This window comes from Caenorhabditis elegans, chromosome IV (assembly GCF_000002985.6).
Source record: "Caenorhabditis elegans chromosome IV".
In the NCBI taxonomy this organism is placed as follows: domain Eukaryota; kingdom Metazoa; phylum Nematoda; class Chromadorea; order Rhabditida; family Rhabditidae; genus Caenorhabditis; species Caenorhabditis elegans.
In genome coordinates, this window is record NC_003282.8 from 4,178,445 (window position 1) to 4,204,839 (window position 26,395).

A 26,395-nucleotide genomic window follows, 5' to 3' on the forward strand; every position below is an offset into this window, starting at 1 on the left:
GAATTTCGAAATTTTCAGATGTCCCATGAGATTTTAGAAGTTCCGGTGAACAGTGAGAAGCGAAAAGTTGAGATTTGCCACGTGACCGGGCGATTTTTCGCGTCAAAATCGGGTAAACTACGATGCTGTGATATTCCGTAGGCGCGTGTTGTTTAGCACGCGTATTTTCGGCGGGAATTTGAATTTTTCACTGAAAAAGTCGAATTTTCGGTCAGAAATTAGGCTTTTTTATGCATGAAACTTGCAATTTAGAGAAAAAATCAATTTTTTCCAAATTTTCTCCACTCTCAGACTGCCCATACCTGGAATCAGCCGCCCATGTCTGCCTAAACCGAAATTCGGCGGAAGACGACAAAAATTGGCACTATAATTCGAACTTGTTGCCGATTTTAGACGAATTAGTGGCAATTTTGGTGGAATTCGGATTCGCTAACGTCATCCGGTTAGAGACAACGCCCGACCGAGAGATTCAGAGAAAAACGCTCGAAATTTCGGAAATTCCGTTTGAAAATTCCAAGGAATTCCGTACAAAACGACTTGTGGTTCGGGATTTTTGGAAAAAAGGGTAAAAAATGGTGAAAAATCGATTTTTAAACGACACTCTGCTATTAGGGCAGTGTATTTTGTTTAGCGTGATGAAGGTTTGGCGGGAATTCAAATTTTTTGTAATTTTCAATCGAAAATAGCCCCGGGTTTCTGGCTCGACCCCCCTCTCGAAAATTTTGGAAAATGGCGGGAAAAAATATTTGAAATCGCAAGAGGAATTTTCACGAAGCGCGTTGAAATAGTTCAGTGAAAAATTGGAAAATAATTTTCAGCTACTTCATCGCCGATGGCACCCGATTCGGCGGCAACTATCTCGTCTACACCTCGTCCCCCAACACGTGTCACGCCGAATTTGTGCTCATTTGTGCTCCGATCACCGATGAAGAACGAATTTCGGCGATGCGCTGCTGTAATCAAGTGAAAAAGACACTTCTACTGGCCACCACTTCATCAGAATCCACACAACCACATTATACGCAATGCACGTGGTTTCGGCCCGAATTTTATTGATTTTTTGTCGAGAAAATAAAGATTTTTGCATATTTTATCATTTTTTTTCGGAGAAAAATTGTTCGAAAATGCGGGATTTGAGCCCAAAACCTGAAATAAGTAATTTTTTTGCCGAAGAAAGCTCCAAATGCAAAAACTGACCAAGATTCGATTCACAAAAAAAATCATAATCAAAAACGCGGAACACGTCAGAAAGTAGTGGAAAAATCTGCCAAGCAAAAGCAAATGCACGATTTTTTGAATAGAAAACGGAAAATGGACCTGAAGGTCGAGAAGGAGCCCGAGCCGTCGACGTCATCGGAGCCAAAAGACGCGAAGCCCGTCGATGTGGAGAAGGCGAAGATCCTTCGAAGGAGAAGCAGAAATACGAAAAAGTACGGAGAAATTTAGAAAAAATCGTTTTTTGTTGTTGTTGTGCAACCGTGAATCCAATTTCCAAATCACGGGGGGGAGGTGGAGTTGCCTCCTGGGTCGAAGGGGATTGTGGAGAGACCGAGGGCCTCTGCCACTTCTTTAGGCTTCTTCCACATGTTCATCGGCGACAACGGTGCTGCAGGGAAGCATCTTAATAAGTGTTTGACTTCTCCTGTCAAATCTCCACACTTTGCACATCGTTTTTGTCCACTTGCTGCACGAGAAGTGCGCCAACGCGTTGCATAGGACATTTGTAGCCAAAGATCCCCGCACCAACAAAGAATTTCTACAGACTTCAAATTATCGTTCCCCACGGTGGTTCAATCGCTAGATGGAGGCAAACACGCTCTATTGCGAACAATTGTTTAAATTTCAAGCCTTTCACTCGGCATCGATTCTCTCCGTTTTTTGCCGATTTTAACCGTTTTTCCGTATCTTTTTTGTTATTTTTTTTTGTAAAATCGAAAAAGTGTGTCTTGTTTCAGGTAGTAAGCGAAAAAATTCGAGGAAAACAAAGGAGCGTCGGCGTGGGCAGCAAGGAAAACGAATTAAGTGAGTTTTTTGACGAGTTCTCTTAAAAAATCACAAAATATTTTATTTTTTTGATTGAAAAAGAGAGAGCTAAAAATTCTGAACAAGATACGGGCCGAATTTTTTAGAAATCGTACCTTCTTCATTAATTTTTTTTCGAAACTAAAATTTTGCACTGAAAATGGAGGAAAAATGATTTTTTTCGAAAAAAATCACAAAATGTTATATTTTTATTGCCGAATTAGAATCAGCTAAAAAATCTCTACAAGATAAAGGCAAACATATACACGAATCGTACATTTTTCACTTAAAATTTTCCAAAAGTAAATTTTTTTCACTGAAAATAGTTTTTAAAAACGTTCCCTTTTTCAAGAAAATCAAAAACTCTTTACGATTTATAGTTGTTTTATGATCAAAATTTAATTGTGTATAAGATGGAACTCAATTCATAGAGAAATCTTAATTTTTCATTAAAATTTTTTCGAAAAAATTTTTTTTTGTAATAAGAATTTATAAAATAATTTTTTTTGCCAAAAAAATCACAAAATGTGTTAGTTTTTTGCTTCAAAGAGAAAGAACTGTTAATTTTAAGCAAGATACAGAGAGAATTTTTTAGAAATCGTACATTCTTCAAGAAAATTTTTTCGAAACTAAAATTTTGCACTGAAAATGGAGGAAAAATGATTTTTTTCGAAAAAAATCACAAAATGTTTTATTTTTATTGCCGAATTAGAATCAGCTAAAAATTCTCTACAAGATAAAGGCAAACATATACATAAATCGTACATTTTTCACTTAAAATTTTCCAAAAGTAAATTTTTTTCACTGAAAATTGAGGAAAAAATTTTTTTTTCAGATGCCTCCTCCATCAAATCAATCAGCATGGTCTTCAAATCTTCTAAATGCTCGGAAACGACGATGGAAAAAAGATGAAGAAGACGAAAATTCAAATACTGAAAGAAATGCTTCCCTGGACCTAAACCTGTCGAATGTAGAATTGACAGAAGCTCTCGACAGAAACGGAGATGCGCAGATCACTCCTGAGAGAAGACGAGTGTCTCCATTTGTGGATTTTGATGATAATCTGGATGTGGAGTCGAAACGCAATATCGATTTGAATCTGACAATAACACCTGAAACTGATATTGTAAGTGAATTAATCCATGCTACAACTCGGATCCTAAGACGATTATAATATTTTAAAAATGATTTTTCCAGCCGTTCGACACACAACCATCAACTTCTTCTATTGCGGAATCTTCTTCATTACCTCCAAGAACACCACACTCTTTTGAAAGATCGTCAAGTCCACTCTATTCATCGAGTGACAGCGTCGGCGTATTTTCGAATGAGACACCATATGTGAAGGGAATTAGAGAAGACTTGAGTAGAGAACGAATGAGATTGCTAGAAGTTGATTCCATTTTGGATAGCATATCAGAGGTAGATTTATTTCTTTGTTGTTGATTGTTTATTCAATTTTCCATTTCAGAACCTTGACGCCATCCTGTCCAGCTCAAACCATTCGGTCCAGCTCAATCCAAGAACAGACATTGACGAAGAGACACTTCTAAATCGGTTGATGGAGAGAGACGACGAGTTTGCCGTTTTTTCTGATGAATTTTTCATGCAAAGGAAAGAGATAATTTCAATAAGAAAAACATCAAAACGGAAAACCAACGAAAATCTGATATTAAGAAAACAAATCGCTCAAATTACGCCAAGGGCGAAAAAGTACAGAATAATATGGATATCAGAGTTGCGAAGAAGGAATCGTTCACAAAGCCGAAACGTTGTCACGCTTCCCAAGTATACCATCGAATGGAGCAAGCTCGAAAATAAGAGCTCTGGAAAATCTAGGATAGATTTGGCACTGGATTTGCTTCAACGAATCAGTCGAGAAGAGGATATTCGTAATTTCATGATTGATTTCCAGAAATATCTCCAACAAAATGATTCGCAGTCCTTCCAAGTCCAATTGACGCATTGGCAAACGATTATTTTTCAAGAAAAATGTAGATTCTCTAACAATCAATTGCGGCGGGTGAAGCAATACTATAAGATGTTCACCGATCTTGAAATCATGCCAACTATTAATTTGACGATGCAACTGAAAACGAGAATGTCAACTATCGACAATTATAAGGCCACAACATATATATCAAAAGGAGAAAAGGTGACCGTTGTCAAAATTATCGATGTCGAGAAAAGTGTCATTCCGAAGCTGGAGCGTTTTTCTGTATCAAAACAATTACGCCATGATTCCTATACCGATGGCAAAATTGTTATCGGAATTGGTGGAGATTCGGGAGGAGGAACGACGAAACTTTGTCTTCTGATCGGAAATTGTGATCATGCGAACTCGCCGCACCGAATCGTCCTTCTCGCTGTTTTTGATGACTCTGATTCGCGGGAACTTATCATGGCCTACCTGTCTGATCTTATCGTGAAGATCAACAACTTCACCAGCATCACCTATATGGAAGATGGAAGGGTGGTGACACGTGGCGTTGTCCAAAAAGTAGTCGGTGATTTTAAGTTTACATGTGATTTACTGTCACATAAAAAACAATGTGCCACCTATTTTTGCCCGTTTTGTTTCGAAACCAATCCAAGAGGAGGACTGATGCAAAAGCTTAAAGATCTGAACTTGCAAAAGATATATTTCTTGAGAACAATGAATTCTTACAAGCTCAATTCTAAATACGGTAGCTTTGGTGTCAGATGCGGAAGTGGACCAATTCTTCAAAATGTCAAGTTGGAACACTACTTGCCTGCAATGCTACACTTGATTGTCGGACTGTTCACGAAATACATCTTTGAGCCGATTTGGATGGCCGTTGTGAGTTTAGACAATAAAACATCATTTGAAATTCGAAGAAATAAAGAAGAGACAAAAAGAGTTGCCGATTTGAAGATTCAAGACGCGAACAAAAAATTCGAAGCTTCACCACTTAAGAGAAAAAGAGAGATGAAAGCACAGTTTACTGCTCTGAAAGAAGAAAAAGTGTTATTGGACGAGACGCTGGATGGACTTGCTGGTGGATATCTTAAACAATTTGAGAATGATCTGGAAGAAGTTGGTGCAACACGCCGAGCGTGGTTTCAAATGTACACTGGAAATCACACGAAGCTGATTTTGTCTGAGAAAGGTGTCACAGCTGCATTCAAAAATCTGAAAAACCACATGACTCCGATGCTTCTGAATGTCAAGAACGCGATGAGCAGGCTGTCCAAAATCATGTCATTGTCGGCCAATCGATTGCTCTCTGACGATGACATCAGCGAATTGGATGAGTCGATGAAGGAATTCGTTGAATTCCTACAAGCTGCCCACCCAGAAGAATCAATCACTCAAAAATTGCATGTCCTGGTTGCTCACGTAGTAGAAGTCGCAAAAACGGAAAGGAGCTGGGAAGGCTTTCGGAGCAAGGAATCGAATCGCTTCATGCCGTTTTCAATCGCCTCGAAAGACGCTTCCACTCGGTTAGAAACACAGGGAAAAGATACCTGTACATTGCTAAGGAGCTGTCATGTAGCAATCTAATTTCTGATATGGAGGAAGTAAGTGGAACCTTTCAAAAAAACAAATCGTAACATTTTCTTTGCAGGACGCCTCGTCTTCCCAATAAACCACCCAGCGCTCTCCCTCACACAATTCTGAACCTTTTCGCAATTAAAATTTCGGGATTTCCTCAATATCATAAAATTCGGGATTTTCTATGGTTAGTTGTGCTTAAAATTATTAAAAAATTATTAATTTCATTAAATTTCAGGTAAAAACATTGACAAGCAGATACTCGGTGCAAATTTGATGGATTTCTCATCAATATTTTGTCGAGGATTTCATAAGCGGAGATGCTCCACATGGTTTCTTTCAACTTGGAAAATTGTCGATGTGACACCTTAGGATTCTATCGAAAAGCTAAAATTCAGGATTTCCTTCGGTTTGTTGGGATTAAAATTATTCGAAAATAATTGATTTTATGAAATTTCAGATTGAAACCTTGTCAATGAGCTACTCAGCAAAATTTCGATGGATTTATCTCAAAAAGTTCACCAGGAGTCGAGGCAATTAAGAAATTTCACCGGGTTTCCTTATTTTCGAAAGTTTTACCTAGAAAAATTTCAACTTGCATCCGTAAAGCGAAGAAGGAGGCTGATTCCACATATTAAATTCGTTTTTTGAATCGATTTGTATGTATTTTTCAATTTTCAATCTTCCGTTTCGATTATTTCTTTGTTTTACTGTTCAAAATTAATTTTTCTGTGTTTCAATAATTCAATTCTCAATTGTTAGCTACTAAATTGAATAATAAAATCTATTTTTTATTTTTTTTTCACCTTGAAACTATTAATTCTGCCTTTTTTCTGCTAAAATTTGCTTCAAAAATCTATTTGCCGCTGCAATGTTTTGCGGACTACGGTACGCAAGTACGCAAACACCGCGATGACACATTGCGGACCATTTCGCTGCGTACCTGCGAGATCTTTCTCAAATTTTACGAGAGATCTAGTTTTTGTGATACCGTGTCCCGAAATGCTCGACGAGTAAACGCGCTCCATTGAACACTTTTTTCGCGCGCATTCAAATTTAGTTTTTTCATGCCTCCAATATTTTTGTATGGAAAATTGATCGTTTCGCACTGAATTTGTAAATTTTGGAAGAAAATTTTTAACCAAAAATGCTGAAAAAAAAATTAAAATTAAATTCTTGAAAAAAAAATTTTTTTTTTCACATTCCAAAAATCACAGATAAGACTACAAAATATCATGAGGGCCACTCCTCGGAAAAAGCTGGGAAAAAAGACAATATTCAAGTCGACTTGGAAACATTCGTAGCTTGTTTTTTTCAGGAATCGAAACTCAGCAGAACTCTACACATCATCAGTGCATTGAGAAGACAATATAATACGTTTATAAATTGGAAAATTTATTATTAATATTATTCACTTTATTATAATTAAACTTTAAAAAAATACATATTAACAAAGTTATTAAGAGAGCGGACGCATTTTGTGCAGTGGAGGTGGGTCGCCCTTTTCTGCAAAATCCAGGAGTTCGAGACGAAGAAGTGGATGAAGAAGGCGGTGGAGGTGGACTATCTGAAAATTTTCCAATTTAAAAACCTAGGGGAGACTGAATTTTCGGACTTTTACATAAATCTGACTGACCAAGAGAAAAAAATCCGATTTTTGTAGGAAATCCAGGAGTTCGAGATGAAGAAGTTGATGAAGGTATTGGTGGTGATGGAATATCTGAAATGTTTCAATTTCAAAACCTAGGGAAGGCTGACTTTTCGGAATTATACATCAATTAAACTGACATAGAGAAAAAATAGGGTTTTCTGGCAGATCCAGGAGCTGGAGACGAAGAAGCTGATAAAGATGGCGGACGTGGTGGACGATCTGAAATTTTTCCATTTATAAACCTAGGAAAGACTGAATTTTGGGATTTCTACATGAGTTTTACTATTGAAAAATCCCGATTTTCGTAGAATTTTTTTTTAACATTTCGAAGCGTGGGAACGTTATAGGGGGTTGTACTAGAGACAATTGGAAATTGAGATAATTAGAGAAAAGTCCTGAAAAAGTAGGTCATGTGAAAATGAGCACTGAAACTCACTATAAAAGGCAACTTTTTGTAATTTTGAAACTTTTTATCATCATGTCATTCATGACAAAATGCCCAAAATGTCCAACTTACGAATCTAAGAAGACTACCAATGTGTATCGACACCTTCGGGAAGTGCATAATGCGAGTGAGGCTGAAGTTGATCAATTCCGAATTCAGAGAAAAGAAGGTAAATCCTTGACGACAAAAGGCAGTGGAGCATGGAAGTGTCCCGTATGCGAACTAGTTATTCCAACAGAGAAAGGCTTGAAGAACCATATGAACCAGAAGCACAGGAAGAAGCCCATCGATCCTTCGACAATCACTCTTGCTACAACGTCGCCCACAATGGTCTCGCCTCCTCCCAAGGTATTCTATCTGAAAATTTAAAGCATTAAATATAAGTAATTACGTTTCAATTATGACAATTTGATCAGTTTCAGAACAATTTTTTCAGAGAATCCAGCTACCCAAATCGACGGAAAAATCGCTTGTTTCTTCAGTAGCTACAGTTCGGCAAACACTTTTTGACTACTGGATTTTTGACTACATTGCTTTTTGACTACGAGTGTCTTTTTCGCTACTGACCGAAAAAATTAGAATAATTTAAAAAAATGACAGCGGAATTTGCGAAAATGCGGAGCGCTTTGGAAAAATTGCAGAAGAAACATAATGATTTCCTTCAAGAGGACTACACGATGGACGGGTCTCGCAGGGAAGAGTAGCGAAAAAGACATGTAGCGAAAAATCCATCATTGAGAAAAAAGTGATTTATCGCCACGTGACCCTTTTGCTAAGCTTATTTGGAGGACTTTTTGAAAGGGTAGCCTGTAGGCATACTGTAGTTATAGCATTTAGTGGTACGGTATTGGTACTGTATGTACTGTAGGATCACTGTGGCGTTACTGTGGTTTGCTAAACGCCCTGTTTTTGTCTTCTAAGGAGATGAAGAGAGACTGTAGGAAATCCGCGAACGAATGTACTCCAATACGCCAGCATAAGAAGAAACGACAGCATACGAATGTACAAAAAAATTGACAGCATAGGAAGACGCCAGCATAAGAAATGGCAGCATAGGAATATAGGCTATAGTAATGTAATGTTACGACTGGGTGAAAATCGAGAATCTTCGGGAATGTTCGAGAAATTTCAAGAATTTATTTTAGAATCTTATGGAAAGTTCTGAATAAAAAATAATTGTTTTCACAAATTGCGATACTGCAATTTTTATTGCAACTTTGTTGAATGATTCAATGAACAACTTCTACAAACTATCTTTGAGTTTTGGAAAACGCCAGTCGGTCGGAGCGCGTCTTGGTTTTTATGTGGTAGTCAAAAAGTCAAAAGTGCGAATGTAGTCCTCTTGAAGTAGCTATTTTTTCAGTCAGTAGCGAAAAAGACATTCAGTAGTCAAAAAGACAAAAGTGCGAATGTAGCTATTTTTTCGGTCAGTAGCGAAAAAGACACTCGTAGTCAAAAAGCAATGTAGTCAAAAATCCAGTAGTCAAAAAGTGTTTCCCTGGAAAGAAGGAGTAATTTTCAACAGTTTTAAGCACGTATACGTAGAAAATGAAAGAGAACGCTGAAAGATTGAATTATGGCGAATTTTATGCCAAAATAATTACAAAAACCCTAATTTCGGAGTTTTTCGCGCTTTTCTGTAGACTTAAGTTCATTTTTCAACCATATTAGCGACTAAAAATGTTCAAAAACTAATCAAAAATGTGAAATAAACGACAAAATTATAGGGAAAATGCAAAAGCTTCTTGGCTGCTGACAAAATTGCAGATTTTTTAGGATTTACAAAAAAAAGGTTTCAGTGGGCGGTGCCAATTCGCAACCACCGCACGCTCATTTCGCAAGCCTCGCACGTTTTTTCAGTGATCTTTTTAAATACCTTTTTTAAAGAAAAAACGCGCGAGAATAAACAAATAAACAAATAAACAAAAACGAGACAGAAAAACACGAATGAGCTCTCTCACCGCCTTATATAGCGCGGTGAGAGACGCAGAGAATGCAGGGAAATCAGAATACGACCGCTGCCGCCGTGGGTCAAGATCACTAGTGATCACTTAAAAAAAAATTTTTTTGGGAGAATTGAACTCTGGGCATTTTTCCGTCACTGTGTTCGCGTACTTTTAAGTTGTTATGGCGGCAGCGGCGCCATTTTCTGATGTTTTTTATTTGTTTTGTGATCTTTTCATCATTTTCTTGAAGAGTTTGCAGATTTTTTTTTCATTTTTAGTGAAATTTTCTTAATAAAAACTTTTTTTTCCATTTAGATTGGATTTCTCCGCATTTTCTTCGGCGAAACAAGAGATTCTCTGTTATTATTGCATTCTAAAAACGTTAAGCAAACAATCAATATTTTGTGTTTTGTTTCTTGTTTTCCATCTCCTTGTTTTTAGAGTTTTAAAGTAGGAAACGTGTTAAATAAGTGCAGTTTTTTGTGTCTATCTATTTTCCAAATGAACATTTCTGTAATTAGAGAGAAGCTGCCACACCCAGCGTTATGAATAATTATTTTCTTATCTTTGCGCCGTGTATTATCACTTTTTGAATTGTTTTCCAAAGGAGAATCGTTTATTTAATTTTGATTATTATTTTCAGTACGATGACTATCACTGCTCCACCAAAAGACGAGATTATCTCAAAGTTTCCGGGCTCTGAGCCACTTCTCAACTTTTACAATGAGCTCTCGGATGCCGAAAAATCGAAGCTTTTCCACCAAATTTCAACTCTAAACCTTTCGGAAGCTCATTAATGGTTCATTGATTCAACGGATCAACGGGCTCCATCAACTGCGGAAGACCTTAAGCCGGTTCTTGATTCTCAGCATTTTGTACAAGCTGAATTGCATCAAGTGGTAGAGACTTTTAATATTTAGGTAAAACAATCATTAAAATTACATTATTTTCAGATCCTCGATGATCTCTGGAACAAGGGAATGGATGCTATTGGACGTGGAGAAGTATGTGCAATTGTGCTCGCCGGTGGACAAGCTACACGTCTTGGTTCAAGTTAACCGAAAGGAACGATTCCATTGGGAATTAATGCTTCATTTGGAGATTCTCTTTTGGGAATTCAAGCTGCCAAAATTGCACTTCTTCAGGCTCTCGCTGGAGAACGGGAGCATCAGAATCCGGGAAAAATTCACTGGGCAGTTATGACGTCACCTGGAACAGAGGAGGCTACTCGTGAGCATGTGAAGAAACTGGCGGCTCATCATGGATTCGATTTCGATGAAAAAATGGCCTTCATTCCGAGATGACAAACTTTTTGGGTGGCAAAGGTTCTTTGGGGGCATAGTATCCAAGGAGACAAAGTATCCAGTAGACAAACTGGGGTGTATCTTGGGGGGCATATCTTTGGTGACAACCTTTTTTTCAACTAGTTTTTTATATGTATTTTTCAACTAATTTTTGTTCGTATTTCTCTGGAATAAATTTTTTAATGCAATTTTTAATGGATTTTCAGCGTATACGTATAGCTATAGTTCAGCTATAGCTATAGCACTCAATTAACGACAGGTGCAAAGTTCACCAAAAACTTATTTATTGGGAAAATGCTGAGAACTGGTTGAACAATAGAACCCGGTAGAAAAGTGAAAACCGGGGAATAGAAACACGTGAATCATGGATGGCGTTGTGAGACATGGAATGAATTATTGAATTTAAAACAATTGAGTATAACGTGATAAAAAACAATGTAGAAACTCTACAAACAACAAAAACTAGCAATAAAAACAACAATTGAGTATAACGTGATAAAAAACAATGTAGAAACTCTACAAACAACAAAAACTAAGCAATAAAAACAACAATGAAATTAAAAATGTAACAAGTAAGAAAAGCTACTAGGTTTTTATAAAAATTTGAGTTTATTGAACTCTATCAAACTTTAGATCAACGTATACGAATTCTACTTTGGCTCTCTTACCACAGGAAGAATTCGGATTATTTGAAGAAAACTGAATCGAATCTGATTCACTTTCATTTCCAAAACTCTTTGTGATCGTTACTTTGACACTACTTCCGGCTTTCAGTATTCCAAAATCCGGTTTAATTGTGATGTAACTTCTGTCATATCCAGCTTCAAATTCCACATCGCAGTTATTCGGATTTCTTAAAACAAGGAACTTTACGCGAATTGATCCAAAAAAATGTAGTGATTTCTCCGATGGAATCAAAGGCTTCGATACTGAATCTGGTGTCGGAGAGTATGGACGAGTTTGCGTTCTGAAAATTTTTAATAAGATAAGGAGGATATAAATAATTTGTTTAACCTTTTTCTTCCTGAACTGCGTGAATGTGTGGAAGTGTCAAAAGAAGTCATGCTGGATTCGAATAACTCATCATCTTTGGATGTGACCAGCGCTGAATTTTCATTTTCCACGTTGTCGATGTTTGAGTAATCTGATTGGGGCTCCTCGTTTTCATCGTCAGAATTTTCAGACGTCCTCAATCTTCGACTATCCGTATATTCAGAAATGTCTGATTCGGAATCACCACAGTTGTTGGCAGAATTTGAAGAGTTGTTGACCGTAAGCGCAGTGTCGTTTGCATATCTAAAAATAAAAATAGAACCATAAATCCAATTTTAGTATAAATTTGTGGTATATAAAAACGAGAAACGGAAACTAACCCATTTGGCAGACGATCATAATTGTCTTTGGAAAATTTTGTGAATTTTTTTTCTTGAATCTTCTGGCTTGTCCTCTGGTCTCCCTCAATCTCTCCGTTTTCAGAACTGTGAAGGTTGTTAAATTATCCAGAAGAATTTTTAAAAATAAATCCCTGGTGGATTCATCCAACGATAATAGAGCAGCAACGACGTGGGAGCAAACGTCTGGAACTTTTTTACAAGTCCAGCATTTGAGAAAGTTTTCCTCATGAGAAACTGTGACATAGTCCTTTGTACCGGCTGTTTGGACAAGAAATTCCGAGTCTGATGGCACTACTCGAAGATTTAGAAGGGACGTGAAGTCGATATCTTTGAAACAAGACTGAATATTCGGTGGAGTTTTCAGAAGTGATGTCACTGCGTCGATCCCCAATACATTGAGTGCTTTCATTTGATCTTTCAACGACGCTGTATTTAGAGAAGGGTTGAAGTCTTCAAAAATCACAGTCTCATCTTCACCTGTGATTACAGCATTAACCATTGATCTCAATTCGTCTGAAAGGAAACGTTCATAAAGTTGAAAAGCTGAAATATAATAATTACCATCAATAAACTGAATCAATTTCAGGACAGCTGTGTATCCGCACTCTGGTTTTGTAATTGACAGCTTGATGGTACCATTCACACACTCGATCCTGTTGGTAGTCACTCTATGGACAAGCATTCCACTTAGCAGCTTTGCTTTCAAAGAGTTTGATTCAAACAAGCTCTCTATTCGCTCACGAATCCAATTTTTCAGTTTAATTCCCAAGTGAGCACATTCCAATCTTCGTTTCATGTCGTTGATATTCAACGCCCCGAATACCCCTCTTTTAATATCATTATTGCCATTTTTATTTCCAAAAATCTCCCGAATTTCATCTTGTGTTACTTTCGTGCCGGCGTTTTCTTCAAGATTGTTTCGTCGATGAATATCACATCGAAGGAAAATGGTGTCACTAAAATGGATGCCTTTTTTCATAGCGGAAAAAGCTGCTTCTCCATCAGTGATCATAGCTGAATTTTTTTGATTTTTTTCGGGTCAAGTTCCTGAAGAATCTCGTTCAGACGGCCAGAAAAATCTTCGAAATGACTCTTGTGTTTGGACGAATGGAACATAAATCCCAAAACTACATGGCGCAGTTTCGATGGAGATGACTTTGTATGTTGACGCGTTCTGAAAACTTCAATTGGTGAATATGGAAAATAAAAATAATCACTGACCGGAACACTGGAATAAATCCAGTAGTGACAGAGATGTATCCGTTGGAAAGACCGAAAGTTGTATCGAGTTCGATGATAGACGCCACTCGAGTGTCAATACCTCCGCAGGTATACACCTTACAATCCGCCAAGTGTTTGTTTAGATCCGCAGTTCTCCAGTTTTCAATTCCATCCATACGATTTCTATATGTCGTAATTTCCGTGTAAGTTGGGCACGATTTCAGGAATAGTCCAAGCATCGATTTATTGAAATAAATAAACCTGATTGAGTTGCGATGCGATGAGTGATATGCATGAGAAAACATTCGAGAGAGATCGCATAGATCGGCGGGATTTGTGACAGGTCTCGGTCCTCTATTAAGTTTCACAGTTGTCAAAACGTTACGTTGCTGGTCTTTGATTTGACGCTTCGAGTACTTTCCACCGAGCATTTGATATACCATCAACACTGTGCGACCCTCCAACATCTTCCTGATCATCAATGCCTCTTCCTTCGACAATTTTTTTCTTGCAACTTTCAAAGAAGTGTAGTCGATAACATCGTGACTGGACCCCAAGAATAAAATCCAGCAGAGCTTTGTTGCTTCTTCAATAGCCATGTACTTTTTGAAAAGATTGGTGGCAGGAGGTGGCGAACTACAGTTGATTCTTCTAAAAGTCCTTCCATCAACGCTGATGGTGTTTTTCCGCGGTTTCATTTCAGATCCCAGCGAATCTTTCTTTTTCGACCATCGGATACCGTCAGAATTGATAACCTCATCTTCAGTTTTTTCTCCGATGTTGTAACACGCAGATAATTGCAGAAAACTATCGAATTGTGGCGGTGTGTAGTCTTCAATGTGACAGATTACGTTGTACCTGCAAAAAAAAAAGACGTTAAATTTATTAAAGACGAGAAATTGTATACTTTGTGTTGATCAAGGATCGAATCACATTTTCAGTAAACAAGGACACATCCCGTTCGGTGAACTCCTGCCACGAAAACATGCGAATATACCTGAAAATTAATTTTTTAAAAAGAAAATCACAAGAACAAATACAAAGTAATAAAAAACTGGAAAAATGAGACGAACTCCTTTAAATTTCAAACATATAGCTAAATCCTAAAAAAAAAGATGAAAAAACTCGAATTTTGAACGAAAAATGGAGATGAGGTGTTAAAATTGATCGGAAAATTAAATATTTAAATTTTATAAAAATTATTATGCAAAATCTAAATGAAAATTGAGAAAAAACGGAGAAAATTGTGTAAAATCAAAATGAAAAAGAAATAGGTGGATGTCGTCAATCGTGGCGCCTGCACAGTTGTCGTCAAGTATGGTGTTTGCACCGATTCGCGCAACTTATGTTGTGGCGCATTGTCTTTTTCGCATCATTTCCCTTGTTTTCCACCGAATTTGTATATTTTTTTGTTCACTTTTTGTGTAAAATTATTTCTAAAAACATTTAAAAGAAAAAGAAACCGTTTTCATTTTGGAAATTTCGATAAAAGCTCCGTTTTCGCCCATTTTTACCTTGCCCCCGGTGAACCTTTGTCACCCAAAAGTTTGTCGCCTCGGAGCATTTGAAGAAAAAATTCTAAATTTCTAAATTTTTCGATCAGTTATCCCTTTATACTAATATTCCACTACTATTCTATATTCCTTTTCGTATCCCGAAGTATTCTGCAGATGAGTGAGTTTAAAAAATGTTTTTAACAGGTGAGATTTCAAAGTTCCGCATTTCCACCAGGGTCTACTGTTGGAATTGTCCCTATTCAAACTAGAGACAATTTTTCAGTACGTTTTTGGTGGTGGCAGGAATCTTCTATTTTTTAGATGTGCATTTTCGATTAACAAGGAGAAAAACTGTCATGGGCATAAAAATCAATGTGTTTTTACAGGAGTATAGCAACTTCACAGAACGGTTGGATCATGTCGATGATTTTCGCCGAAAGAACATGAAATTTTTTATAAATATCTGTCTTAAAACAGATGTATCTTTTTGGAGAGTCGAGGAACCAAAAAGTTATCAACTTTAACATTGTCAAGCTCAAAACAAAGAACATTTTAATAGTTGTAAATATATTTTCATCATCATCGAGAACTGAAATGTAGTGAGATGTAAATGTAGTGAGATGTAGTACCAATGAGGTGATAAGAAGAGTCGTATGCTATTCCAAGTTAGTTGGACGTTTTACAGCTTTTCCCAAAAGACCATCGTTCATACATTCAATTGTGAGGGAATTATAACCGATAATCGATTGAAAATTGCATTAAAAAAATTATTCCAAAAAAATGTGAACAAAAATTAGTTGAAAAATACATATAAAAATCTAGTTGAAAAAAAGGTTGTCACCAAAGATATGCCCCCCAAGATACACCCCAGTTCGTCTACTGGATACTTTGTCTCCTTGGATACTATGCCCCCAAAGAACCTTTGCCACCCAAAAAGTTTGTCATCTCGGAATGAAGGCCTGAAAAAATTACTATTTTCTCACAAGATGAAATTGCTGCATACGATGAGCAGGGAAACTTCCTTCTCGGAACTAAAGGATCTGTTGTTGCTGCTCCAAGTATGAGCTTTTACGCAATTCGTGTACTCCTCGAGGAAAACTATTTTTACGAATTTTTCAGCTATAATTCTGACTTTTTGATGATTTTTTAATCTTCAAAACGAAAAATTATATGACATTTAAAGTATTTTCGGTGTCAATATTGAAAGCAGTATTAATTGCATGGATTTTCCCCCAAAACACACAAAAAATATATATTAGTTGGCGATTTGAATTTAAAAAATATCTAAAATTAAGTATTTTATCCGAATACTTAAAAATTTCGTACAAAAAAATAATTATTTTTTCTCGGGGAGTACACGAGCTGCGTAAATCGACACAAAAATTTAAAAAATGCGTTTTTCAACGAAAAAAAAAATCGAATTTTCAATATTTTAAAGATAATGTTTTCTCATCAAACTCAACTTTTTTTAGAACATAAAATCTAGACTTTTTTTCTGGATTTCAAAAAAAATATAAAATTATCGATTTTCTCACAAAAAACCGAAAAATCAGATTTTTTTTCAGACGGCAACGGAGGTCTCTACTCTGCCATCTCTGCTCATTTGCCACGTCTTCGCGCGAAAGGAATCAAATATTTCCATGTGTATTGTGTGGACAACATTCTGTGCAAAGTTGCCGACCCTCATTTCATCGGATTCGCCATTTCAAACGAAGCTGACGTTGCAACCAAGTGTGTTCCGAAGCAAAAAGGAGAACTCGTCGGATCAGTTTTTCTTGATAGAGGACTACCACGTGTCGTTGAATATTCGGAGCTTGGAGCCGAGTTGGCTGAACAAAAGACACCGGATGGAAAATATTTGTTTGGTGCAGGATCTATTGCAAATCACTTTTTCACGATGAATTTCATGGATAGGTTTGTAATTTTTAATTTGGAGAAAAAGCTTAATTTTAAAATAAATACAGAGTCTGCTCTCCATCATCTCGTCTTCCATATCATCGTGCTCACAAGAAGATTTCCTATGTGAATGAGCAAGGGACCATTGTCAAACCGGAAAATCCAAATGGGATCAAGCTGGAGCAGTTTATTTTCGACGTCTTCGAGCTCTCGAAGCGATTTTTCATTTGGGAGGTGGCGAGGAACGAAGAGTTTTCTCCATTGAAAAATGCTCAATCTGTTGGAACTGATTGTTTGAGCACTTGTCAGAGAGATTTGTCCAGTGAGTAGATTTTTCTGTGAATTCAGAATTAAAATTGATTTAAAAACTGATTTTCAGATGTGAACAAGTTGTGGCTGGAACGTGTTCAAGCGAAAGTGACTGCTACTGAAAAGCCGATCTACTTGAAGACAATCGTCTCCTACAACGGAGAGAGTCTTCAAGAACTCCGTCATCGTGAAATTTCTGATAGTGCCTTGGAATCCGATCATTCGATTAACAAATTCTTTGTTGTCTAGTCTTCTTTTGTTTCATATTTATACTGATTGCCTTACTCATTCCCCTATCATTTCCCAGCCAACTGTGTTTTATTTATGTTAAAATCCCCGTGATGCTTTCAAATTTCCTTCGGTATTTTCCCCTAAAACTGTAGTTATTAGGCCGATATTATTGCTTGACATCCATTTGTTTTAAATTTCTTAAATTTTCGTAAACTGAAACGAGTTCGAATACAGATTTTGTAAATACTAAAAATGTTAGAATGAGTTGGTACAATTTTATAAATTTAAAAATGACAATTTATAAAAAAAAAAAGTTATCCTTGGAAATGTGCCTTCTGTTGGGAGGATGTATTTAGTCATTAATTTTCTGAAAAGAGCAATAATTTAAAAAAGCAAAAAACAAAAATTAAAAAAAACTTACCTAATAGGCCTGCCACGCGGGACTTGTTAGCACCGGATCCAATTCGAAGGCAATCTTCCTCTTCTTGTGCATCTGAGCCACCGTGGCTGTCGAAGATGTCGCAGTAGAAGCTGCTATCCGAACATTCTCCAGACTCTGTAGATCCACCGAAACCACTTTGGATGATGGCTTCTCTGTCGTTCTTCGCCTTTGTTCCCATTTAAGCTCACACTCTAATATCTCGAATTTCTCCTTCAAAGTCCACTCGGGAGCATCAAAGGGACTTAGAACCGGTTTCCAAAAGTTTCCTGATTCGAATAGAAGAAGAATATTCAAAAACTATTCAGTAGTAATTAAATATAAATAATTAATAAAATCAAAGTGAGAGAGCCTGTACACAAAAGCTCGATGAAAAGTATGAATGAATAATTGTGGGGTACGGAGGACAGTGTTAAACTAGAGATTAGAGACACAGACTGTTTTATATAAACAAAAAAGTATTGGTCACATTGTTACATTGTTTGAAAGAACATTTGAACGAGATTCTGAGCGTATTGTGCGGCGTACTAAATTTTTGCAGCTAAAAATACGGTACCCGGTTTCGACGCGACAATCATTTGTTAAATGCTAAAAGATGTGCGCCTTTAAGGAGTACTGTACTATCAAACTTTTGTTTTTGCTGGATGTTCATCGTCTTTTAATACTTTTCCGATAAAAGTATATCTATTTAAATTAAAACATTCCAATAAACCTTTAAACAACCTTGCAAAATCGATGAAAATTGCCCAGAAACGAAAACTTGAAATTACAGCACTCTTTAAAGGCGCACATATTTTCGCATTTAACAAAAATTTGTCGTGTCGAGACCGAGTACCGGAAGTTTGGCTAAAGCTCGTTGCGAAGTATTGCGATTTAGACACAAATAAGCTAACGGGTCTCGAAACGGGCAAAACTTTGCAGTTACAGTACCCGTAACTATTACGAAATTATTTTACATACACTTTCATGTACGTCAAACTTTTTTTTTCATAATTCCCATAAAATAAAAAGGTTTTGCTTTTTAAACTCGAAACCTCTATTTTGGCAGTTGATAATTTTTTGATAAAACCGATGGCAACCGAGATATAGGCTGCTAAAGTGAGCAATGAAGATACTTTTTTCTTCCACATTTTAAACGTGAACAATTCCAGATGGCCTTTCTGATTCTAACTTCAATTTTGGTATCCCTTGTATCATTTATCATCTATGTTATTCTGGCAAGAAAGGAACGATTCAGACTTCGAGGAAAAATTGGATTATCTGGACCAGAGCCTCATTGGCTTATGGGAAATTTAAAACAAATTATTGAGTTAGTTGAAGTTAAAAACATTAAATATGAAAACTTAATTTTTATTTTCAGGCGAAAAGCAAAACTAGGTTACGATGATTCTTATGATTGGTACAACAAGCTTCACAAACAATTTGGCGAAACTTTTGGGTAAGATTTTTTAATTGTGAAAACTTAAATTTTGAATTATAATTTCAGAATCTACTTTGGCACCCAGCTCAACATAAACATTACCAATGAGGAAGATATTAAAGAAGTTTTTATCAAAAATTTCTCGAATTTTTCGGACAGAACTCCACCACCAATTATTGAAGATAATAGTGAGCACCACTCACTTTCAGTTGGAGCCTACTATTTTCTTATTTAGAACTCAAAGAATCGTTGCTCCAAAACACATACGAATCTGGATGGAAGCATACTCGATCTGCAATCGCTCCGATTTTTTCAACGGGAAAAATGAAGGCAATGCATGAGACAATTCATTCGAAAGTTGACCTGTTCCTGGAGATTTTGAAGGAAAAAGCAAGCTCCGGGCAGAAATGGGATATTTATGAGTTAGTTCAAAAACTTTTGAATGATTCGGATATTTATTATTTCAGCGATTTCCAAGGTCTAACCCTAGATGTGATTGGAAAATGTGCATTTGCAATTGATAGTAATTGCCAGAGAGATAGAAATGATATATTCTATGTGAACGCAAGAAAATTTATTACGAATATAGATATTCGACATAGACAAAATTTTAAAAAAGGTAGTCAATGAGGAAAGGTAGTCAATGAGCCGAAAGGTAGTCAATGAGAAGGTAGTCAATGAGTGTTAGCCAAAACCTTTGCATACTCCTGTCTATAAATATTCAATCAATTCTCACCGATGTCCCCTTTGAACAGGTAGCCCATTGGAACCTGTGTAAGTTTGTACAGATGCCCCCTCTGAACGGATGCCCCCTCTGAACGGATGCCCCCTACGAACAAATGCCCCCTTTGACCTAATGCCCCCTTAGAACGCGATGCCCCCTCTCTCGATGCCCCCTGGGAGCATAGGCCGCCTCAAACACCGCTTCTGAAAAACGTTCATTTTTAGTCAGATATTAAATTTAAAATTATGAATTCTAAAAAAAATCAGTTCTTCAACTAAAAACACCCAATTTTTTTGAAATGAAAATTTTCATTTGAATGGACGTAAGTTGGCCACAGAACTCTGTGAGCAATTTCTGAAAATTTGTCTTTTTTGGCCAAAGTGTTGTCACCCAACAATTCATTTCATGCCTTTCTTTTGAAAAATCTTTTACGACCTTCAGGAGGAGAAGCTTTTAGGCTAATGAAACGTGCCAATCAAGTTTCAAAATCAATTTGATTTATTCATATCGCATGTTTAATGAGAGTTGGAATTAAGTGTTAATGTATATATTTACAAAAAAGACATCACAAAAATATCCAAAAGAAGAAAACTTATGCATAGAATAGCGTATTTAAATAGAAATTCGATTGAATGTATAATTTACAGAAAATTATGGAATTTTCGGAGAAAAAATCACAGAGAAATGGCGAGTTGCTGGAGTTTAAAAAACTAAAAAGTGTACTTTATTGAGATTATATATCGACAAGAATTTTTGTTTTGAAATATCACAATTTCAAATAATTTCTTAAAATGAAGTGTTTCAATTTATTACTGGACTTTGAAATGAAATCTATTTTATTGGAAATTATACATTCTAAATAGGTCACTTCAAGTATTTAGTTTAGCTGCACACTTTGAACAAAGAAAAGTAGATTGGAAATTGCTTTCAAGCCATTTTTCACCAAAATCAGTTATTTAAAAAATGACTCACTATCAGAGTCTTTTCAGGTTTAATGGTGATTTTATTAGGATACATTTTTCTCTCTGATCTTTTTTTTTTCTCTCAGATCTTTTCAATAAACTTTTTTTTTCGGAAATTTTTTAAAGTGATTTATTTAGAAAGTGCTCTCTCAAATGAAATAGGTTTCATTTCAAAGTACAGGAAATAATTGAAGTATTTAGCAAAAAAAGATATTGGATTCTCAATAAAGCTCACTTTCGTTTCTACAATTGTCCACAATAGTTTTGTGGTAAAATGACCATTGGAGTTCTCATTGCCCAGTCGTGTTCTCCGACAAGTCCAGTAGGATAGACAAGGGACATATCAGCGGAGTGAGTCGACAAATTAGTGAATTTATCGTCCAACAGGGACGAATGTGGAAATGTTCCGAGAAGACCGTTTATTGAATGTGTCGCTGAAACTATTTTTAGTAACGTTTAGAAATAATCGAATATTTTGAGAAGAAATGTTCAACAAATTTCTATTATAATTGTGAACAAATTTTTCTGAGCTTTCTACTTTTAAAAAAGTGCATATGAAAACGCACTTCCTGGAATGGCAAAAGCCGGCCGAGAAATCAGTGAGTTTACTGTTGCTGCAGAAGTCAATTGGAATTGTTGTAGTTGTTGTACAGATGTAGATTGTTGCATATGTTGTTGTACTCCTCTCGGTGGGCTCCGTTGATTCTGTGACGTGGCAGATGATGGCCTAGCAACTGACGGCGTCACGGATGTTGGTGTCGCAAGTTGAGCCATAAATGACTGAAATTTCCTATTAATGCGAAAATTCCATGTTACTTTTATGATCTAAACATTTCATTTCTCAAAGTACAGTAATTCTATCGTGTCTTTGCCGCACCGTACCACATTACCCACGTGTATTCAGCTCGACCAACGACTCGAAAATTTTCAAAAAAGGCGGGAAAAAATATTTGAATTCGCCAAGAGGAATTTCACCGCAGCGCGTGCAAAAATGTCTGCATTTGCGCGTGACGGTTTTTGCACAAAACCGAATGGTCGAGCTGAAAACACGTGTTCCCCGATCCAATCCATACACTAACAACAAGTTTGGTAACCGAATAAAGCTGCTTATTTCAGTATGATCATCCAACTTTTTGGATAGTGAACTAATGTTGAATTGTAGTATAATATTTGATTGGATTAAAAATATAACTTACTCTTGTTGTCTTGTTGGTCAGCACCTCAAATAGTGCCTGGAAGTTTCAGAGTCTCCGAACTTGCCGGTTTTTGGCACTTTTTCGGCAACCCGCCACTTCCAGGTAGTATTTTATATCCTCATTGAATCTTTCAACAAGAATAAGTTGCTTTTTCAAATCAATTGAATATTTTGAGATATTTCTATATTCATTTTTTATTCAAAATGTTCGATTATAATACTGAGATAAGCAGTTTCAATTTGTTGCCAAACAGCCCTGCTACAAATTAGAAACATACGGGATAAACCATTTGTATATGTATAGTGCAAAATACAATTTTTATACTTTGATTTTGTTTTAATTATTTGTATTAAAACATTGTAGGGATCGGAACATACGACATTGCTTTGGATTTCTCCGAAAGCTCGTATTTTTCAAAACTTTGGCAATTTGCCAAAACTTTTAACCAAAATTATGAAAAATCTAATAAAATTTTAGAGTGTTTTATGTAGATACCAGCCGAGAACCACACCTCCGGCGCGGCCCCTGACTTTTGGGGCAGAACACGAATTTTTCTGAAACTACCGTAATCTTACAGTACTCCTCTCATACCACTATTGTACCACTACAGTACTCCGACTATATTTTTACACTAACCTCAACTCACTTTCTCTCCAGAAGCCAAAACTTCACAGACTACATAGACTACATAGACTATAAACTATGGACACATGGAATAAGCGCGTTATACATATATATATTATTATAATAAATTAATATTTGGTCGTTTTGGATAATTATTAGTACATTTAGATGAAGAGTTCCCACTGTCCACCTTTAAGATTATTACCTTATTCCGTACAATTCGATTAATTGAAGACACTGATGGCACATTTTCTTCTCCGCAAATTTGGTCCTGAAATATTTTTTGAATGTTTATTGGAAATTTTGTCATAAGTTTCTACCTCAATCAATTTCTGTCGTATTTCCCATGCGAACATTGTCGGATTTGCTCTTTTATATCCAGCAATACATTCCACGACTCGTGGAGTGGCAACTTTTGGCTTTGAGCCTCCAATTACTCCTAAAGTGTTCAAACTCTTTAAGTTAACATTCAGTAGACGAGCTACGTAGCATTTCAAATTTCTCAGGATTTCTTTTTTTTTTAAGTTGATGTACTTATTGCCCCCCCCCCCCTCCTTTTCCACCTCTGTGAAAACAGTTTCAACTTCCACAGTAATCCATCCCTTTCTCGATTGTTACCTGGTCTGACAGATCCTGTTGAATAATATCGACCGAGGATTTTTGAAACGCATCCATGGGAGACTCTGTAAAATGGAAAATGTGTATAAAAATATTTGAAGTTCCACCACAGTTTAAAGAAAAGGAAGGAAAATGGAAAACTAGAAGAAACCCAGAATTTTTTGTGCAATGCTAAAATTTCAAAGTTGCAAATTGCGGCTTTACAATATTATTTTCTAGGTTATTTCAAAAACTGTACTAATTGTCACTGCCACATTTTGCACTGGTCACTTTAAGTTACGTTTGAATGGTCGAAGGTGAAATTTACCAACCAACTTACTTCAACTGTCTCGATATGTCACACGGCCGTGTACCATGTTGTGACATTTCGACTATTTGAGCACGAATTGTGTCAGGAAGAGGCCGCCCGTTGACGAATACACCGCCCAACTGATTAACGCCCGTGTGGGAACCATCTGACAGTAGGGGATCTAAATAGATAGTTTAATTTTGAGAATTTTTGTGTTTCTTCGGAGACATCTAATGGGGTTATCGAAGAGCATTTTTCTCATTTTTTTCCTTTTTTTTATTTCTTTTCGTTTTTTAAAAATCAATACTTTAAAAACAATAATTTTTGTTCAAAGTTTCTTCAGTATTCTATATTTCCAAGTCAGTGACCCATATGAAAATATAATTTCTAAACAAAACTGACAAATGATCTAATTAGGTTTAGTCATGCGTATAAAGTACACAATGAGCTTAACATGCACGGCTCTTATCACTAATTTTTCGAAGGTTCTGACGTACTTTTACACAAAAATTTCTTCGTGGGATAAACGTGAAAAGTACGAAAATTAAAAATCTTTGAGGCGGAAGAATTTATAGAATTACACATGTTTTGATAGAAGCATATTGGTAGATCATATGTAGTATATAGTCATTAATGGAGCAGGTCAAAGTATAAAAGTTCGGTTTCATGATGAATAATGATAAATGCAATTTGGCAAAACAAATTTTTTTGAGTTATAGCCCGAAAAACCAATTGAAAAACATGGGATAGATACTGTACAAAAACTGTTTAAAAAACACACCATAATTGTTTGGGGATGTTAGATTTTTTAAATTAAAATACCGTATTTCCTCTATTAGTCTTGCATGCAATACTAATTGGCTCATAGGGGTGCAAGACTATTAAAGACTGCAAGAATAATTTTCGAATGCTCCGTAGCCTTCAGGGTGATCAATTTTTTCTAATAGAAAACGCGAATTGATATAGTTTAAACAACGAAACATACATAATTTTCTAATATTTCATCAATTATTTAAACGCTTTTGAGTTCAATTTACCCAAAAAAATGGCAAGTTTACTGAAGTTACCGCAAAATATTGTTGGACTGGCAAAAAGAGGGGTGCAAGACAATTAGAGGAAATACGGTAACTATTTCTAATTTTCCTTCAAATTTCCATATTTTTGGTTGAGATTTATAAAAAGTGAGACGTACCAAGTTGAAAATTATGATGACTAGGGTAGGTTGAGTAAGAATAATTTCTCCAAATAGTTTCCATAAATTTTCTACGAGACGACCTTTCCACAAGGCTATCAACCGTTTGGACGCCCTCGGATGCTCACAGACAAATAGGCTCCGCCCACTAGCTTCCAAGACTTTTACTATGTTTTCCAGGACGTTCGTGGATTAGGGAAGAGATCGCCCATCAACTGAGACCGATTGGGTAGAGAGGATCTTTTAGAATTTGAGGAAAAAAGCTAAGGTTCAGGATTATGTTGTGTGTGCGTTGCTAAAATTCTACATGACAGGTCGCTTTCTAGCCGTCCTACTTCTCCATGTTTTTCCATTATTTTGAAACCAATTTTTGGCTAATTTCTGACACTCATTAAGCCCTCCTCTCCGCCGCCTAAACTGGCAACAGCTAACTAATTAACAAACTTTTTTTGCCGCGAAAAGGCGACAAATGGGTGTCTCCAATTTTCTGGAACAATGACTACATTTCGTAATGGAAAGGGATAAGAAGGCCCAGAGTAAGATGTCATTGAATTGCAACTAACCTTCATTTCCTTTAAACGATTTTATCCATAAATCTGGCTCAACTGTTTCAGCTTTTGGAAGTGATACTGTACCGGAGACCGTTGGATATGAAGTGGCAGAGTTTAGAGCAATGCGTGGAAAATATGGATCCACTTTTTGAACTCGACAACATTTCAATAGACATACACGACTGTCTGGAAGTATATCAGTTGCCGAAAAAAAAATTCACTTTTGAGGTTAAAACTTAGAGAAGAAATTTTCGTGATAGGGAAAGTATGAGCACATAATTTTAAATAGTTCTTTTGTTAGGTCACTACAAAAAATGTATTCTCTGCATTCAGAAGCCTAGTTGTAAACTGAAATATTTTCCCTGTGAATAGTGAAAAGTAAAAAAATCCGATGAAACAGATACATACCATGATATTGTTGCAAGTTACAGTAAGCAGATTGTGATGACGTCATATAATTATTAGAAAATGTTTTAGTAAACATTATTACTTTACTAAAAACTTCCTCTTTTTTCTAATTCATATGGTATCCCAATTCTTCAAATCTCGAGCTAACAGTAGGCGGAGCTTATGATGATAACTCTCTATCAGCTGATATTCTGATTCATTAAAAAATGAAATGGAAGCAGATTTATGCTTCAATTAACAAAATTATTTGATTTTTCTTAATGGAATTTGTTGTTGTTTATCATACATTTTCCATGACTTCTGTGAGTTTCTTCACTCTAGATATTGTAGTAAATGTAGTTTCAACCAGGGATGTGCGGCAAACGGCGAGGTTCGCCGAAACATTCGGACGCGGCACAGCCTTGGTTTCAACCGAGCTCGGCAAATTCGGGAAATCGCTTTCTACAATATTTGCCGAGCTCGGCAAACGGCAAATTCGGCAAATTTGACGAATTTACCGCACAACTCTGGTCTCAACCAGGTGTGGGCGGCAATCGAAAA

General features: G+C 36.3%; 5 protein-coding genes and 3 pseudogenes across 11 annotated transcripts; 4 read left to right on the top strand and 4 right to left on the bottom strand.

The window, feature by feature from the left end:
- Positions 1–12: 12 nt before the first annotated feature.
- Positions 13–1,093, top strand: tsen-34 (the record flags this gene model as incomplete). 3 transcript variants are annotated; one of them, NM_171313.7, is made up of 3 exons in its annotated part: positions 19–112; positions 292–565; positions 819–1,087. In NM_171313.7, 3 exons carry the CDS (start codon positions 19–21, stop codon positions 1,054–1,056), a joined length of 606 nt encoding a protein of 201 aa, NP_741368.1. The 3 variants fall into 3 exon arrangements, with proteins under 3 accessions (NP_001360502.1, NP_741368.1, NP_001294566.1); NM_001372790.1 differs by lacking the exon at positions 292–565 and having other exon boundaries at positions 13–112; positions 819–1,093; NM_001307637.1 differs by lacking the exons at positions 19–112; positions 292–565 and having other exon boundaries at positions 946–1,056.
- Positions 1,094–7,105: 6,012 nt separating this feature from the next.
- On the bottom strand, positions 7,106–7,755 carry K08D10.11 (uncharacterized protein; the record flags this gene model as incomplete). The annotated part of the gene is made up of 4 exons (NM_068107.2): position 7,106; positions 7,176–7,259; positions 7,328–7,409; positions 7,725–7,755. Coding segments are annotated over 4 exons (198 nt in total).
- K08D10.15 lies at positions 7,669–8,176 on the top strand (annotated as a pseudogene). Its single transcript has 2 exons — positions 7,669–7,983; positions 8,072–8,176. Coding segments are annotated over exons 1-2 (420 nt in total).
- Positions 8,177–10,228: 2,052 nt separating this feature from the next.
- Positions 10,229–17,450, top strand: K06B9.2 (annotated as a pseudogene). The gene is made up of 6 exons: positions 10,229–10,480; positions 10,535–10,858; positions 15,958–16,054; positions 16,562–16,910; positions 16,961–17,214; positions 17,272–17,450. Coding segments are annotated over exons 1-6 (1,455 nt in total).
- K06B9.4 lies at positions 11,495–14,487 on the bottom strand (annotated as a pseudogene). The gene is made up of 6 exons: positions 14,408–14,487; positions 13,497–14,358; positions 12,841–13,453; positions 12,259–12,792; positions 11,900–12,181; positions 11,495–11,852 (listed from the first exon to the last, which is right to left on the bottom strand). Coding segments are annotated over exons 1-6 (2,729 nt in total).
- A 243-nt stretch (positions 17,451–17,693) lies between the features above and the next one.
- On the bottom strand, positions 17,694–18,385 carry K06B9.6 (uncharacterized protein). The gene is made up of 2 exons (NM_001038333.5): positions 17,854–18,385; positions 17,694–17,799 (listed from the first exon to the last, which is right to left on the bottom strand). The coding sequence occupies exons 1-2, from the start codon at positions 18,050–18,052 to the stop codon at positions 17,792–17,794; spliced, it is 207 nt and encodes a 68-aa protein (NP_001033422.1). The 5' UTR covers positions 18,053–18,385; the 3' UTR covers positions 17,694–17,791.
- Positions 18,386–19,022: 637 nt separating this feature from the next.
- cyp-25A6 (CYtochrome P450 family) lies at positions 19,023–19,921 on the top strand (the record flags this gene model as incomplete). The annotated part of the gene is made up of 5 exons (NM_001372791.1): positions 19,023–19,180; positions 19,232–19,309; positions 19,358–19,479; positions 19,527–19,713; positions 19,759–19,921. 5 exons carry the CDS (start codon positions 19,023–19,025, stop codon positions 19,919–19,921), a joined length of 708 nt encoding a protein of 235 aa, NP_001360017.1.
- A 607-nt stretch (positions 19,922–20,528) lies between these two features.
- pax-2 (Paired box protein 2 homolog) lies at positions 20,529–25,931 on the bottom strand (the record flags this gene model as incomplete). Of its 2 annotated transcripts, NM_068112.4 has the most annotated exons (8): positions 20,529–21,411; positions 21,544–21,757; positions 23,003–23,068; positions 23,118–23,236; positions 23,416–23,480; positions 23,735–23,885; positions 25,460–25,633; positions 25,856–25,931. In NM_068112.4, 8 exons carry the CDS (start codon positions 25,929–25,931, stop codon positions 21,221–21,223), a joined length of 1,056 nt encoding a protein of 351 aa, NP_500513.1. The 2 variants fall into 2 exon arrangements, with proteins under 2 accessions (NP_500513.1, NP_001294650.1); NM_001307721.3 differs by lacking the exons at positions 25,460–25,633; positions 25,856–25,931 and adding an exon at positions 24,897–24,960 and having other exon boundaries at positions 21,221–21,411.
- Positions 25,932–26,395: the final 464 nt, after the last annotated feature.